The 14,933-nt window shown below is 42.5% G+C and overlaps 1 protein-coding gene across 1 annotated transcript; it reads left to right on the top strand.

Moving 5' to 3' along the window:
- The first annotated feature begins 11,296 nt into the window (after nt 1–11,296).
- LOC117153813 (uncharacterized) lies at nt 11,297–14,908 on the top strand. Its single transcript, XM_033328205.2, has 3 exons — nt 11,297–12,860; nt 13,347–13,522; nt 14,406–14,908. The coding sequence occupies exons 1-3, from the start codon at nt 12,737–12,739 to the stop codon at nt 14,805–14,807; spliced, it is 702 nt and encodes a 233-aa protein (XP_033184096.1). The 5' UTR covers nt 11,297–12,736; the 3' UTR covers nt 14,808–14,908.
- Nucleotides 14,909–14,933: the final 25 nt, after the last annotated feature.

The following is a 14,933-nucleotide window of genomic DNA, read 5'->3' as shown; positions in this document are numbered from 1 at the left end:
CACGGTTGTTTTCTCCATAGAGAGCCTTAAGGTTCGACCCCTCGATGGACCAGGTAAAAGTATACCTACGTATATCTTACACAGACACGTCCGCGTTGAAAGCCTTTTCTGGTCAGGGCCGATGAATCTGAGGTATACCGCAAATGTTCGGTATTTACACAATCGCTCGATATTCCTTCGAAAAAAGAAGGAACCACTTGCGCTGTCAGCAAAATTATTCGACAAACATAGTTTCTGGTAACGAGCGTTGTCAATACACACCGGTAGAAAGGAGGAATTTTTCTCAGGCACGTGACAATCTTCCGGCCGTTACTTTTAAGAGAAGCAGCCGCCTTTCGATACAACAGCTCTTGAGAGAACAATCCGATTCTTTTGTGTACTCCCCCGCGCGTGCTGAGGGACCTCTGCTCCTTGCTTCAAAGACGCACGGTCCAATTACGACAACGTATTCGTCTTATTTTTTCGGGCACGAGTCGCTCGATCTTGGCTGCTTCTATAGGTCCGTCTATGGAAGTTCCTTTTATAGATCCAACAAGTTCCTTTCTACAGCTGACGACTTCTTCAAAAAAGCGATATTTACAGCAGCTATAAAAGATATTGGCGCATACCCTTACTTTCTAATGAATCGTTTTTTTTTTCTTTTATCAGGTTCTATACATTCCATTTTCGTAGTATAACATTTTTGTAATTATATAAGAAGTACTATTAAATGATTAATCGCTTTGTAAACGCTACGATAAATAGAGCGGTGTGTCAATATTTTTCATAGCCAAGTCTTTCTCGCTATTCTTCGTAACTTCTTTCGAGAATTTGCAAGTATCTAAACTTCGAAGCAGTCGTTTCCATTTTTCTGCAGTACCCGCGCAAATTGCCATAAGTAAAACGCGAAAGCGTAAAGACATCTCTATCGTGTGGTAGTTTTCATTTTTATCTGGAATCTTCTCCGGGAAAGTGAGTGGCGAGATGCTATTTACACAAAGAGTATTTCCTTGTCTCCTACTGGAAAGTCGAAAACTGTCGGATGACTCGCATGAGAGAAGCCACGAGAAGAGAGGGCAAAAGTAGAGGAAAACGTTGAAACGAAATTGGAACCGTTTCACGGTTTCATAGCTGCGGGACAGCTGCGTTTGTAGGTGCTTGTATGAGTTTTTACATAAGAGCGAAGCGTGCAAGAAAGAATATCGAACAGGGATCCCGAAGAATAAAGCGGTTTCATTACTGGCTGGCGAATGTCGATGCGGACACAAGGTCCCGCATATCCTCGCTCGTAATTAGAGACGGCTTATTTCTTTTGCTCTTATGCACGACGCGTAGCCACGCGTTTCAAGATCGAACAAAGAAGCTCAAGAGACGAGAACCCTTGACTCGTAATTAAAGCCCAGTCGATAACGTGTAGCAACGAATAAGGGAGGGAAACGTATCTATGAATCGGATGTAGAAACTCTGATGCACCTGGTTCAGGCCAAGTAATTAGATACTTTGAAATGAAATCGAGGAACTTTTATAAATACGGGCGCTCATCCAGCTCATGGTGACTTCCATATTTTATATTTGCATCATGCACAAGTTTGTCATTAGGGGACTTTTAATGCAATAAAAAGAAAGTCACAATAGGTGGAGAAATATTTTATATAGAAAATGGAAATATTTTTGATTATCAACTTACGACTTACGCGGCTGCAGGGTTAAACGAAATATGTTCGCTTTCGGATTATCGTATTTTTAGAATCCACGCGTTTAATCGTACATAAATATTTATAAATCGCCAATGCAATAGAGCAATCTTTTAATTAGATAGAAAAAAGAGATAATTGGAAGAAGGACAGTTTTGAAGACGGACGGGATGAAGGCATAACGAATTGAAGAATCACTTTTGTCGTTCTAAAACAGTATAATTATGTAGGTTTCTCTTCGATCGATCATAAACAACGGTCAATGGTTTAAGAAAAATTGCACGAAAATACCTGTGGCATCGTCTTATGCGTTCGACAAAGCGATTCTAACGACTCTACCCCTCTCGTTTGACACGAGAAAAGGGGAAAGAAACCTCGTTCTAAAATAGATTTTTTGCCTCGAATTTCCTATGCTTCGAAAAAAACCCCCGCAAGAGGACACACACCTCGATGATTCACCCTAGTTTTTCTCAAGTTTCCTGAAGCGGGAGCAGAAGGTACCTACCTTTGCCAAATTAGAGCGAGGCGCGATTGTCCGGAATCGTGCGACTGGAAACGAATCGACGAGATTTTTTTCAAGAGTAGGCGAATGGGACCGATAGAAGGGAGAAACCTCGTTTTCTTCCGCTTCGCATTCTTTCTTTCTTCCTCTTGTTCTCTTCCTCTGTATCTTTCTATTTTTATTTCCCCTCTCTTTCTTCTTTGACACGTTCGAGCTTATAGAAATATAACTTTTTAAATTCCCACGTCCATCATGCACCTATCGAAAAGCACGTCCCATTAAACGGTATTTCGTCCTTCGTAGTGAAAGCCCCGCTAAACACGTTCTTGTTTAGCTTTCTTGCTATTCGAATTAACAGCACGCGAGCTATAGGTCACCAGAGACCTACCCGATATCGTATTTTATTTTCCGAAACCGATCTAATCCTCCTATACTTTGGGGCGAGGCGACGATTTGATTGACATCTTTGTAAGAAATTTCTCTCCATAAAGCTGGTATAAATTCTTCAATCATACGTTCCATTGAAGATGTCGTTTGAACGAAACTGACCCAATCTTTCTCGCTTTTTGTTACGATCTCCGTATGGTCTCGATAATAAACCGAAACGTTTCGTTGTCTTGGTAGCAACATTCCACAAACTAAACATCGACGAAAAATCTAGAATAATTAATATGGCAGCTGCGGAAATGACACACACGCGAGCAACCTAAAGAATACAAAGACAGCTGCGCTAGAGAATTATTATCATAGAACACGACGATTTTCCTTGCTTTTTTCTTTATACCGATCGATAAATTACCAGGGAAAGGCGTAATTTGCATTTCTATCCTGTCCAACGATAGTAAATTCTCAGAGATCGTACAAGTTAGCTATGGAAAAAGATCAATTAGCCGGTTCTGATTAAGAGTTACGTGGCAATAAACATGTCACGATGGGAACGAGACAACTGAAAGAAAAAGGTCGCAGAAGTATTTATTAGAAGCCCAATACGGGGGAGATAGGAGTTCCCTTTGCCACTGTAATCGGCTATTGTATCGTTATTTCTAAGCCGTTAAGCCGACCGAAGGATTTCTTTTCCAGGAGGCAGGCGCCATTCTACTGCCTGCGCAACATTTTTTTCCTAACTTATTGTCTCTTACTTTCACCGCCACCCTTGACACCCGAATCGAACCTTCTAGAATTATGATCTTACTTTCGCTCGCGTATTGAGAAAATACAAGAACGATCATGAGTTTCTACCGTGAACTATCGTCGATCGTGACATCGTTGTAGAAAACTTCCAGATGAAAATACACACGGAATCTCGTTTATGTTGACAGAGACACGAGAACAAGAGACAAAGTAATTCGGATAATTGAGTAGACCCGGTAACAGTTGGTCGTTACAATAGAAAATAGCAGCTGATAGTACAGGCTCAGTTGTAAGTTCGTATATCCGAAGCTGTGCATTAACTCGTGTCTATAAATAAGATAAACGAGATAAAATTTCGTCATGTTCCCAGGACGCGTTTTATCAAAGAGTGAAACCGTTGTGTGTGAAACTAATCAAAACGCGATATCAAAAATGTAAAACACAGGTCGATCAGAGCTGTGACCAGCCGTCGATGAAATTGAATATTCATGCACGATCTCGGTCTTTCCTCTTGCCAAAAAGTAGCGTGTAACAGAACAATGCACGTGGTCATAAATCGTGGCAGGTGGTAATCCTGATTCATGCTTCGTTCCAGTATTAACCACGTTAATCCATCGTAGCTGCGGCAACGTCGATCGATCCTAATTTATGCGCGGCATTCTCTGGAACGTAAAGGTTCCATCGACCTATCCTACCGTGGAACAAGCGAGATAGCTTCGACTCGCAGGGCCCATGTACGCCCATTACGAGTCAAGCGGCCGGTGTTTCGATTAAATGAATTTGGATAGAAAGTCAAAAGGAGGGAACGGCGGCGGTATTTGTTGCGATCGAGAGATTAGAGTTCCATGCACGAAAGTGTTTCGACCCCCTTATCGGTTAAATCGGTTGTGGCTTTGGAGGGAGGGGCGGAGGCAACGTGCATTTATGTTCGTAAAACGTGTCGCGTAATCGGCTGAGAGGCTTATTTTTCAAAAGAGTCGGCAACGTTTCGCGAATAAAGTGACCAGATTGCAATCCTTCCTCCTCGAACGACAAACAGCGTCATTTAACCCTTCCGCAATATGAATGGCTTTATGAATTTTTTATCGAAAATTATGTTAATAAAGTACGTGAGACTTTTAGCCTTTACCCAGTAAAGATATTGATAAAACAGGCGAGTTTTCATAGTAAACTTTCATAGTAAACACGAATGACCATATGAATTTTGTATCGAGAATTATATTAAGGAAATATGAAAAATGTTGATCTGTCAGCGAAGATATTGATAGAATAATCAAGATCGCATGATAGATTATGCTTGCGCGTGAAATGTCACCGTGTTGCCGTTAATATAAAAATTGTCTCGGAAATTTGATCGGAGCACGAGGAATCGTTTTTCAGTTGGTCGCAAGGGATGTCTCGATGATCGTTCGAACAGGGTTCGAACGTTTCATCAACCCCTTTAATATCCGCGAACCCTGATTTCGCAGGAAGAATTTGTCTATGAAACGGTTCTGTACATCCCGGTAGTCACAAAAGCAGTAGGGTTTCCTGAAGAGACTCGAGAGCTCGTTCATGGGGGTTGTTTTCAAATACTGTCCCAGTTGTGAAGATATTATCGACCCCTCTTCGTGCTTTTCATGTTCCTTGAGAGTCTGGACCTCGTTCGCGATCAAAGGGTTGAGCAAGAAAGAACCTATTCAAAGTCAATCTATGAGGCCAATTTTCGAAAATGATCTGGGAAATATTACGTGTATCTTTGAAAGCGAAAATGCATACAGCCTTAGTAACAGGTGAACTTGAAACCATACTATATTCATCTTATCTTTCCTTATCTCTCATCTTATATCCCTGTAATTCTTACATAATATTTCCATTTAAAACTATTTACTGTTATATATTGCCTGTTCGACATTCGTTTCGCCATTTCAAGTAAAGTTAATTCGTGGAAAAGATAGAAAAAATCCGGCTAGTCGAGTAGCACACGTGCGGGTCTCTTTCTCTCTCTCTCTTTCTCTCTTTTTCTCCCTGCCACGGGATATATCGAAGGAGACGGTTAGCAAAGCTAACTCTCCCATGGGAGCATCTCTCTCGACTTACGAACACGAGGATTCTGCTTCCGTTACGAAAATAAAATGCAACCGGGAGAAGCGCCGCGAACCGTATCACCTCTCGAACAAACAAGAAGAACAAAATCATTTGATTGTACCGCCAACAGATATTACGGTTCCTCGTGGGTTCCTCTCGTCTTGCCTCCAAACGAAACTATTATACATAAGAAGCTTGTCGTGCAAAAGGATGAACGAACCTCTTGCAATTTTTGTCGTGTTGTATTTCCAAGTTTTGTGAGAATATAAACTTCTGCTCTTAAGAAATAAACATTCTACATATTCTAGACTTTGTAGATAGAATCTACGCAAGATGAGGAGATTTCAGCTCACGCGGTATAGAATATAATCACCGTTTAAGAGGATGCTGGAGGATTGACCATAAATTTAATCTCAACTGGGTTACTGGCAAGAGTTCAGTGATGGCAATAGAATAACCACATGATCAAGAAAGGCTGATCGAAGGACGAGTGTATGGGAAAACAGGTCGTAGGGAAGCGTCGTTATCGAGTGAGATTAAAGCAAGTATCACCCAATTTGTCAATTTTTTTTTCTCCTAGTTAGAGAAGATTAGATAGACGTCACGATCCCGCTGCGCGTAAATCGCAAGAAAAATTTACTGGTAAGCGAGCAGGGACAGGAAAGTTGTTTGGGAGAAGGAAGAAACCGTATGAAAGGGCAGGTCGAAAAATAGTTGACGCTCTCCGCGGGAGATCCGACATGTAGAAGGAGCCAAAGCGCGATAATGAGCCCTTATTCTCGAATCAAATCTTTCATTGTCGATTTGGCTATTCATCGTCATTGTATCGTATTATCCCCGTATATAAAGTCCTACGTGTTACCATTTTCTTTCATCTCTATCTCCTCTGCTGTCTTCTTCCCTTCGAAATTCTGAAAACCAAGCAAATCCTAGGAACAGCTGGATCGAGATTCGCAAAGGAATCTCTTTGTAATTAGAATTTACGACGAGCTTCGTACGAGTTCGTAAACCAGTGGAAGCGGTGGAAAGTTGGCAAACGCATCATAGATCAAACGTTAACGAAGACTTAGGTTGTAACACGTCGAATCGTCGTTTTACCGTTATCTCGCACGCGTTCGTTCGAATCATCGAGAAACTTTATGTCATTATCGTTCGCTATCACGCTCGAAAGCAACGCGCTTGGATTCAGAAAAAATACACCAGTCACCAGAGAGTAATTTATTCGATCGGAGTACCGTAACGAAACGAAACCAGTGACTGCATTGAAAAAGCTAACTCCGATCAGTCTTCCATTATCCATTGAATGCGCGCTCGCAATCGATTATGTCCAAAAAATTAAGGGCAATGATTTCGCAACATCTCGCTCAGTTGCGCCATATGGCGCTGTATTACCAAAGGTTGGGCGACGAGTAATCGATTGAGTCTGACGGTCCAAATAAATATCAAAAAGAATGAAAATATTGCCACATAATATGAAAATATGGCAGGAGAAAAAGCAGTGGTGCGTCTTGATTCGACGAACGTGTAAAATTTCGAGGCAAAACTGGAAAGATGGAAAACTGGCTGACGAAGATTCGCGACCCGTCGATCGTCGATCAACTTTTGCCCGTCGAATTCTTTTCATCGCTGGCCTGGCTATTATCCTTGAAATTACCCCATGCGTCTATCTTGTACACACGGTAACTGTCAACGTTCCGTCATGAATAATAAATTCGTAGTTACGTAATTATAATAACGTTGACAGGATAAACGCTAATGATAAGAAGGTGTAATTAGATAGGCAGACCAAAGTCCAGAGGGGTCTGCTAACCACCACGTTGACCCTTGCGTTGTTCCAGGCGCAGTCACCCCCTCCTGCGTCAGTCGAGATGGTCAACCCTTGACATACATTACAATGAGCAATGTAATCCAACTTGGAATAGCATGAATGCGTAATTTACTTGTGACCGGTGGCATGGCGATGGAGCGGGTGGCACGACGGGTAATGGGGATCACGCTCTGTTAACCAAAGGGGGATTTTCGTGCCTCCCAGTGCCGCCGCGGATGAACGCCGGTTGCCCAGCCAGAATGACGTTTCCTTCGTTCCACGAAATGTTAACCCTTTACGTTTAAGCAAAGCGCCGATGCGTTTTGCTTTCAACGTTTCGTCGGTCCAGAAGTAGTCTTTAACGATCGTTAGCGCCTCTAAGCGTCGTTGACGCTTTTACTTTGAACCGCAGGTCTTATATTCTTACGTCGTTCACGTTTTTCATCCATTGGCAATTATCGTCTATAAGGTAGAATAATAAAAGCTCGATGATGCTCGAAGGAGAAAAACAGAAACGGCGGGTTGTCTCCGCATAGAGAAACATAACCGATGACAGATCTCGGACCAGGGGGTAGCACGAGTAAAATTATCTTCTTCCAGTCGTCAGAGGAGCGAGCAAGAAAATCGGTAGAGGGAGAAGAAAAGAGAGTAAACGTTGAAACAGCGGCTTTTCCACTGCATCGTCGACGCTTCCTCCGCCTAATTGGCAAGAATGACGCACGACCCTTGTAATTGCTCGAACGAACCGAAGAAACCGAAGCATGATATGTTTCTTCCTCCGACAGACCACGTTCGAGTCTTTCTCGTTTTCCTTTGAAACATTCGTCGTTATCGTGTTATACACTTTCCCTTTCGACTCCGTTGACAATTTCGTGGCAACCTGACCGCAAATACCGTGACAGTCGTCGTCTCCTCCGATGAGAACGTAACCGTCGCTTAGTCAAGAAGTACGAAATCCGTCTCGCAGACCCCCGAATCTCTTTTCATCGCTGTTAATCGAATGTCTTCACGGTGCCCGATGACCACTATCGCAGCGTTTTTGCTTTCCGTGGTTTTCGGCGAGTTGTTTGTCCTCTCCTCGCTACCAAACGAGAATCTCCTTCTATAGGTAGATTTAAGGCGTCACGGGACGTTAAGTGTCACCCTTCGACACTCGTACTCGGCCGACGAGAGGCAGATTTCAAAAAAGAATTCGGAAGTTGAAAGTTGGTCGTCAGGTGATTATCGTAAATTCACGAGTTTTCTCCCCGTGGGATAAAAATCGCTTTAGAAATGGCCTAAGCAAAACGGATTCTCGCGGACACGGATGAATTACAGTAGCTGATCGCGATTATGAAAATTTCCAGAATTTCGATAAACCCGAGGGGGCTTGGAAATTCGTGATACGTTGGTATTCGAGATACGCTTTAGAACAAAGCTTGTGAACTTACAGAAGCGAGTTTAAAATAGTGACAAACACGAAACACGTGGAGTAAGCGAAGAAGAAACATGGAAAAAGTCGACAGTTATGTTCGTGGACGATCAAAAGTGAAGGGAGAAAGAAAGTGGAAAATATAATACAGTATAAACGCAAAGTACGCGTTGCACTCTCATACAACGGGAAGTCGAGCCAATTTCATATTCTCATCGTGGTCAAAATCGTTTACGTAACATATGTGTCAAGAAACTTATGTAGATACGAAGAAGTTGATCGCGTGGTGCAAGTGCCAGGCGACATAATTGTTGCACGGCGGGCCGTGAAGAAAGAAAGGGCAACCAAGAATATGGAAATATATGGAAAATACCGTGAAGACTATTTCTCCAAAGTACACATATGGAAGCTATTTCGGGAGTTGTCAAGCAACGATCACTGTCACGGTGGTCAAAACTGCATCTGTGATTTCCCCTCTTTGCGTTACACAACGTCGGACACTGATCCGTCTTGACGCATGCCGAGATCTCTTACGATCGCCTAAAATCCACGCGTTTCTAATAGAACTGGATTGATCATAGGATTTTCTAGCATCGAATTTCTTCTCAAATACGCAAACAAGCATAGCCTGTATATTTAGGCGTGCGAAGCATTGCTTGTCGAAATCTTAGCAGAAATTGTTCGCATCCAAGAGACGGATTTCTCGAGTCGTTCATCGTCGCGCATCGCATTACGAAAATACCAGAAAAGTGCATCGTGAAGAATTTCAAGTTCTTTCGTGGATTTGTAAACTCCATCGCGGTTGCTGGTTTGCGGGCGTAGAAAAAGAAGAAGAGGGAAGAAAACGAAAAGGGGTGAGAATGAAAGAGAACAAAGCAGAGAGAGGAGTTACCGTGTGTCGTAGTCGCGGGTAGTCTCGCGAAGATAAAGAGGATGACAAAGGCACGGTGAAGTGTCCAGGCTTGGCTCATAATTTTCCTTAGGCGTCGCGCGACGTGCGACGTGTACGTGTCACCGCGTCGCGACGCACCCGTCCGTCTCATCGCGACTGGAACACCAAAAACGAACCTCTGACTATTTTATTGCCGGTCTCCTGACTCGCGAGATTCCTTCGTTTCCCTCCCTCCCATTTTTTTTTCTTTTTTATTCTTTCTCATTCCGACTACGAGACGTCGAATACTTTTTGATTTAGCTGCAGCCGACGATTCGAGAATCGCGAGCATACTTTTAAATATCGCGCGATCTCCGTCTTGTAAAACGAATATCGTTGAATCAAATCGTTGAATTCACGAACGCGACGCATAATGTGGTCTGCCGTTTATTTCGAGGGAAATAGTTCGGTCTAAGCGAACGTCGAAAGTGGGTAGCGAAAGAACGGATGCACGGTCGCGTTTTATTGGGCCAGCACGGTTGACAGCAAGAATGACTGCGCTCGTAAAAGCCTCGTATAAATAAAATCGCCGGGAATATAATTGTTGCTGAGAGCCGGGAACGCTCGTTCTACGTCGAGGTATAGATATAACGCGGTCAGCTGTCGCCACTTCGTACTGCAACACTTTTTCATTGATTTTCGCAGCATTTTCTCGATAAAGCTGTACTGTCTTTTCTTCTCGAATTCCTCCCCTTCTTGTCCATTGAATTCTCCAATAACCAATAGCTCGAGTTCTGCGATTAGTCTCGCGATTTTCACGACACTGGGCTGTTACGACGCGGTTGCCGTCGGCGGTTCAAACATCAAAAGAATGCAGACTGTTATATCATTTTTATGAATGTTGTAAAAATACAAGAAAAAGAAGAATAGTCGTAAAATTTGAGATATCCGTTTCTTCAGCGAGTAGTCGTTACGCAAAGATGAAAAAGCTTGGTAATTCGGTTAATTCGAATCAGGAGTAGGGAGCAAGAAATTGTTACTTTCGAAGAAGAAAGTAGAAGAAAGTCGGGAATAAGGGGAAGGATGGGGAACTCGCGTTAGGGCGAAATTGTTACTCGACACCCTTGTGTAACGAGAGTCAAGCCGCGGCTATGAACAAGACCAATGTTCCGGCGCATAAAGAAGCGTAGTTTAGCGTGTCCCTGAAAATCGAAACCATCATGACGCCGGCGCCTCTTGCTTATTCTCTCTTCTTGTAATATCAAAACGCCGCGCTTATACTGTATGTCACTATATGTTTATCGATCAATTTATAGAATTTAATCGACCGATGTGATACGATGCAAACGAACCGGGAATGGTCCGTTCCTTTCGCAAATTCATTGCGAAAACTTGCAACGAGATTCATTGCCACTTTTTAGAAAATAAAATTATCGTATCGACGATGGCAAAATTTCTGGATAACAGACAACGCACGCGTACGTACTTTTAAATTGCCAGGGGTTGCATCCAGAAAACATCGGAAAGCCGTGCTACCGTTTAGAAACCAATGAGCATCTAATGAAGGTGGAGCTTGCCGAGGAAATCTCCACCTACTCTTAAAATTCTCTATTTCTCTCCTCTCCTGCGTGCGTGTCTCCCTGCGTAAAAGGAAGAACGAGATGCGAAATGAGAGAAGAGGAAGGAGCGACAGAACGAGGGGCACGCAAGAAGGCGGGAGGAGAATGAACGAAGAGGAAAGACAAATGAAGAGGCTGAGGAGGATCTTCAAGTACGTTTTAACTCGGCCAAGTCAGTTGGCATCTCGCCGCATCAACTAATACGATGGCTTCGTTTCACGGTTTCACGAAACGATCTTCCGGCAAAGTCGATCGGCTAGTTGTGATTTACGCGTGATTCGGATGAAACCAACGCTCGAACTTGAACGAAACGTTACCGCGATCGAACACGCTTCGCAATTTTATAGTGGGTGATCGTCGCATGTATACGTATATTTTCGTTTACGTACGGGACAACGTTAATCTTTTGGCAACATCGTCGTTGGAAACGAATCTTATCGTCGAGAACGTTCGTTCAAAACGATCTTGTCCGTACAGAGTGCTCGTGACGAAGACTTTCTTGGATACTATCATCTATCCGTACAATGACAGTTACTGCGAATTTTATTCGAAAGGATTGAAATAGAACAGTCTTTACAATTCGTTAAATCAGACGCGCTTGTTAGATATTGTATTAGATATAATACACGCTTATAGATTCATCCGAGCCTTCGCGCTTACGAGAGATATTCCTTGCTATTCAAATGATCGACGATTAATGTCACAAGATCGTAAAACGTCCAAAAGAGCAATTGATTTATAGACCTACAGCGAAACGCTTTCATCGCCAAGCAACGAGTGACAAAATGTACATTTATTATATACTGTTAGCATAAAGAATCGATTTAGAGTAAGTGCGGATCCTACGAGGAGGAATTTGATGTTCGTATAATACGATAATTGGAGCAGTATACGGTTCGTTTTTATATTATCTAATTTACATATTCCTAGTTGGCATTCGATGCAAAAGAAAAAAGAAAGGTACAGGTATACGCGTTTCGACCTGAGTTACCCCTTTCTTGCAAGACCCGCAGAAACTGAAACGAATTATAATTGATCGTAACGACCATGATCGCAGCCGTTGATAATATACTCGATAAAAATTCACTACGAAAATTTTTACTGTGAAAAGCACCTAACAGATGTAAATGTTAGTGTTAAAATATTGAAAACATTATTGGTCGTTATTCTGATATTTTAATTGCTTAAAAGATTTAAACCGAATAGGGCAACGATAAAGGAGCGTAATATTTGCTGGAAAAGTATAAAAAGTTCTCCAAGCACATTGGAACCACATTGAGCCGATTGGCACGTGGCATGAGCCTTAATTACTCTGCCACGCTTCGACCAAGATTTTCAGGAAAAAACTACGCATTCGGTCTTCAGCGTTCATAAATAATTGTTACGTCTTGAATGAACAGCCTGATTAATTCATAAAACATTTGTTTCTAAACTGAAAATTAGGGAGCAGGAAATGTTATCTAACAATGTTTTAAGCAACTCATCGACGATATTATCGCGTATTTACTTCAATATGTTCAAGTAATCAATTTTAAGAATAAGAAATATATTTGTGCAATAATCGAAGCTCGTAATTTATCTATTCGATTCGATTCGGTTCGTTCGTCCATCGCTATTCGACTAAAGAGGTTTATTTCTTAAACGAAAAGAGAACAATGTTGTGTGCAAATTCGGGACAAGAAGAAAACAACAGCGTGATAGTTTCACAAATGACGAATCCTCATACTCCGCAAGATTTCACGGTCTCGCGCTTACTGTCGACACCAACTAATTCGTTAGGTAAGAATCCAGGGTATTCGCGATCGAGACGTTAGGATTCGTACAAACGCTTATGTAACGAAACGTAGAAAATTAAACGCGATTCGTGATTGCGCGTTTCGCTGAGAGACAGGCCCGCGTGTACACGCATGACGAGTTTTCACGTTTAATCCACGATCCACGATGAGCTTGATTCCATCGAAATCACGCATTTCCAGTCATGCTGTTCAGATTATACCGCTTTGATGAATGCTCAAGTACAGTGAAGTCATTCAAGAATAGCCGCGCCTGTGCTGCTTCTCTTCTTTGCTCTTTTTCCTTTTTAGAAGCGTTACTTGCCTATCGCGGACAGCATCTTGAAATATTTCACTCGAATTTTCACTTTCTTCCAAGTAACTCCGCGCAAATAACAATTTAGGCAATCGGTGTAACAGTTTGACCGGCGTATTGTAGATGAAGTCATTGCGATAAAGTGATTGTGGCAAATGATACGCTTATATTTTACAGAGTGCAACGAAAGTTCCACGACACCTACGTGTAGGCGACCCAGAAGGAGTAGGACAACATTCTCGGCGCAACAATTAGCCGCGTTGGAGAGGGTGTTTGAAAGGACGCATTATCCGGATGCTTTCGTTCGAGAAGAACTTGCAACGCGTGTATCTCTATCGGAAGCCAGAGTGCAGGTAATGGCAACAGCATCTTTGAACTTGAAAGTAAGAAAAGAACTGAATGGAATAAGAAAAGAAAGATGTATTTTCAAGTACAGTAGAGGCATTCGATGATGATTTTTGCTTTGTGGAAGAGAAAAAGTATCGTGGTAGCATGTAAAGGAGAAAAAGTATCGTATCGCTTGGTGGGCCAAGTTCACACATGTTTCTTGGGATTATGGTGGGCAACGTTAGAAGGAAGGCAGACAGGCAGACGGAGGTATAGGAAAGAGAAGAAGAAAAAGTGAAAAAAAGGAAGGAAAGAGGATGGAGGTCGCCGCGGATAGCTAAGCAGAAAATCAGAGGAGACAGGTTGTCAGGGGCAAGGAGCTATGATTAGCTTGGCAGGATAGTTGCGTCGTTCCAGCGGCATCTGTGCTTGGCATACGACGTATGCTGTACGATACGTCGCGTATCTAGCACGTGTGTGGTGACTCTTACACGGTTGTGCAGAAAGCACACTTTTCGTTTACACGAGTCGATCCATCCACTACTGGTGCTGCTGCTACGTCCCTCGTCTCCCGCTGATGTCTGTCCATTCGTCTGTCTGCCGTGGACTGTACGGTTGCCAGGAGCCGTCACGCTGTCCCGTCTTCACTTGCCGCATCCCTTCTTATGTCCGTTCGTTTCTTCTTCTCTTTTTTCTCTTCGTTCGACAATTACAGCTTACCACAATGATATTTTCGTTTCATGGCCTTTAATTAAAATATTTTCGTAAAAATGTTGCCTCTATCTGTTTCAAGATACGAACCTCGACGATCTCAAATAGACGCGATTTTCTTCGATCTCGGCGAAGCAAAATATTTTTACTAGTATAAATACTCTCGCGAAACTGAACATTTGGAAATTTTACTCATAGGTATGGTTTCAAAATAGACGCGCCAAGTTTCGCCGAAACGAAAGGAGTTCTGCTATTAACCGAGGCGTTTCCTCGAACAGAGAAGTGGAAACCACTTTACCTTTACGACCTATCAGAATAACGCACACGCAGGAAAACAACTCGGATACTCTACAGACTTCTCAGGTAGCGCAGTATCCCTACAGCGAATACTGGAGATCGTCGCAACACTATACCTCTATGCAAGCTTCTACCTGCCATGGATTTATCAATGGAAATTTAGGAAATGTCAATCTTCCTCCGTATCATCAAACAGAAATTCACGGGGGACTCGAAGGATCTACGATGAGCAGTTTAAACGCGTTACGATTCAGAGCACATCCATACGGAACCGCGTATTCTGCCATGCACGCAAGCATGTAGCTTTCTCTCTCCCACTCTCTCTTTGCATAATAATATCCCTTTTTAAATTTCAAGTGATAGCGATTTATAAAATACCAAAGATTTCAACGGCATCGTTTAAGTCAATGTAAGAAAAAGAAGATGACA

The sequence above is a fragment of the Bombus vancouverensis genome, chromosome 3 (assembly GCF_051014615.1).
Source record: "Bombus vancouverensis nearcticus chromosome 3, iyBomVanc1_principal, whole genome shotgun sequence".
Taxonomy (NCBI): domain Eukaryota; kingdom Metazoa; phylum Arthropoda; class Insecta; order Hymenoptera; family Apidae; genus Bombus; species Bombus vancouverensis.
The sequence above is the reverse complement of the archived record's forward strand: the minus strand, read 5'-3'. Positions and strand labels throughout refer to the sequence as shown.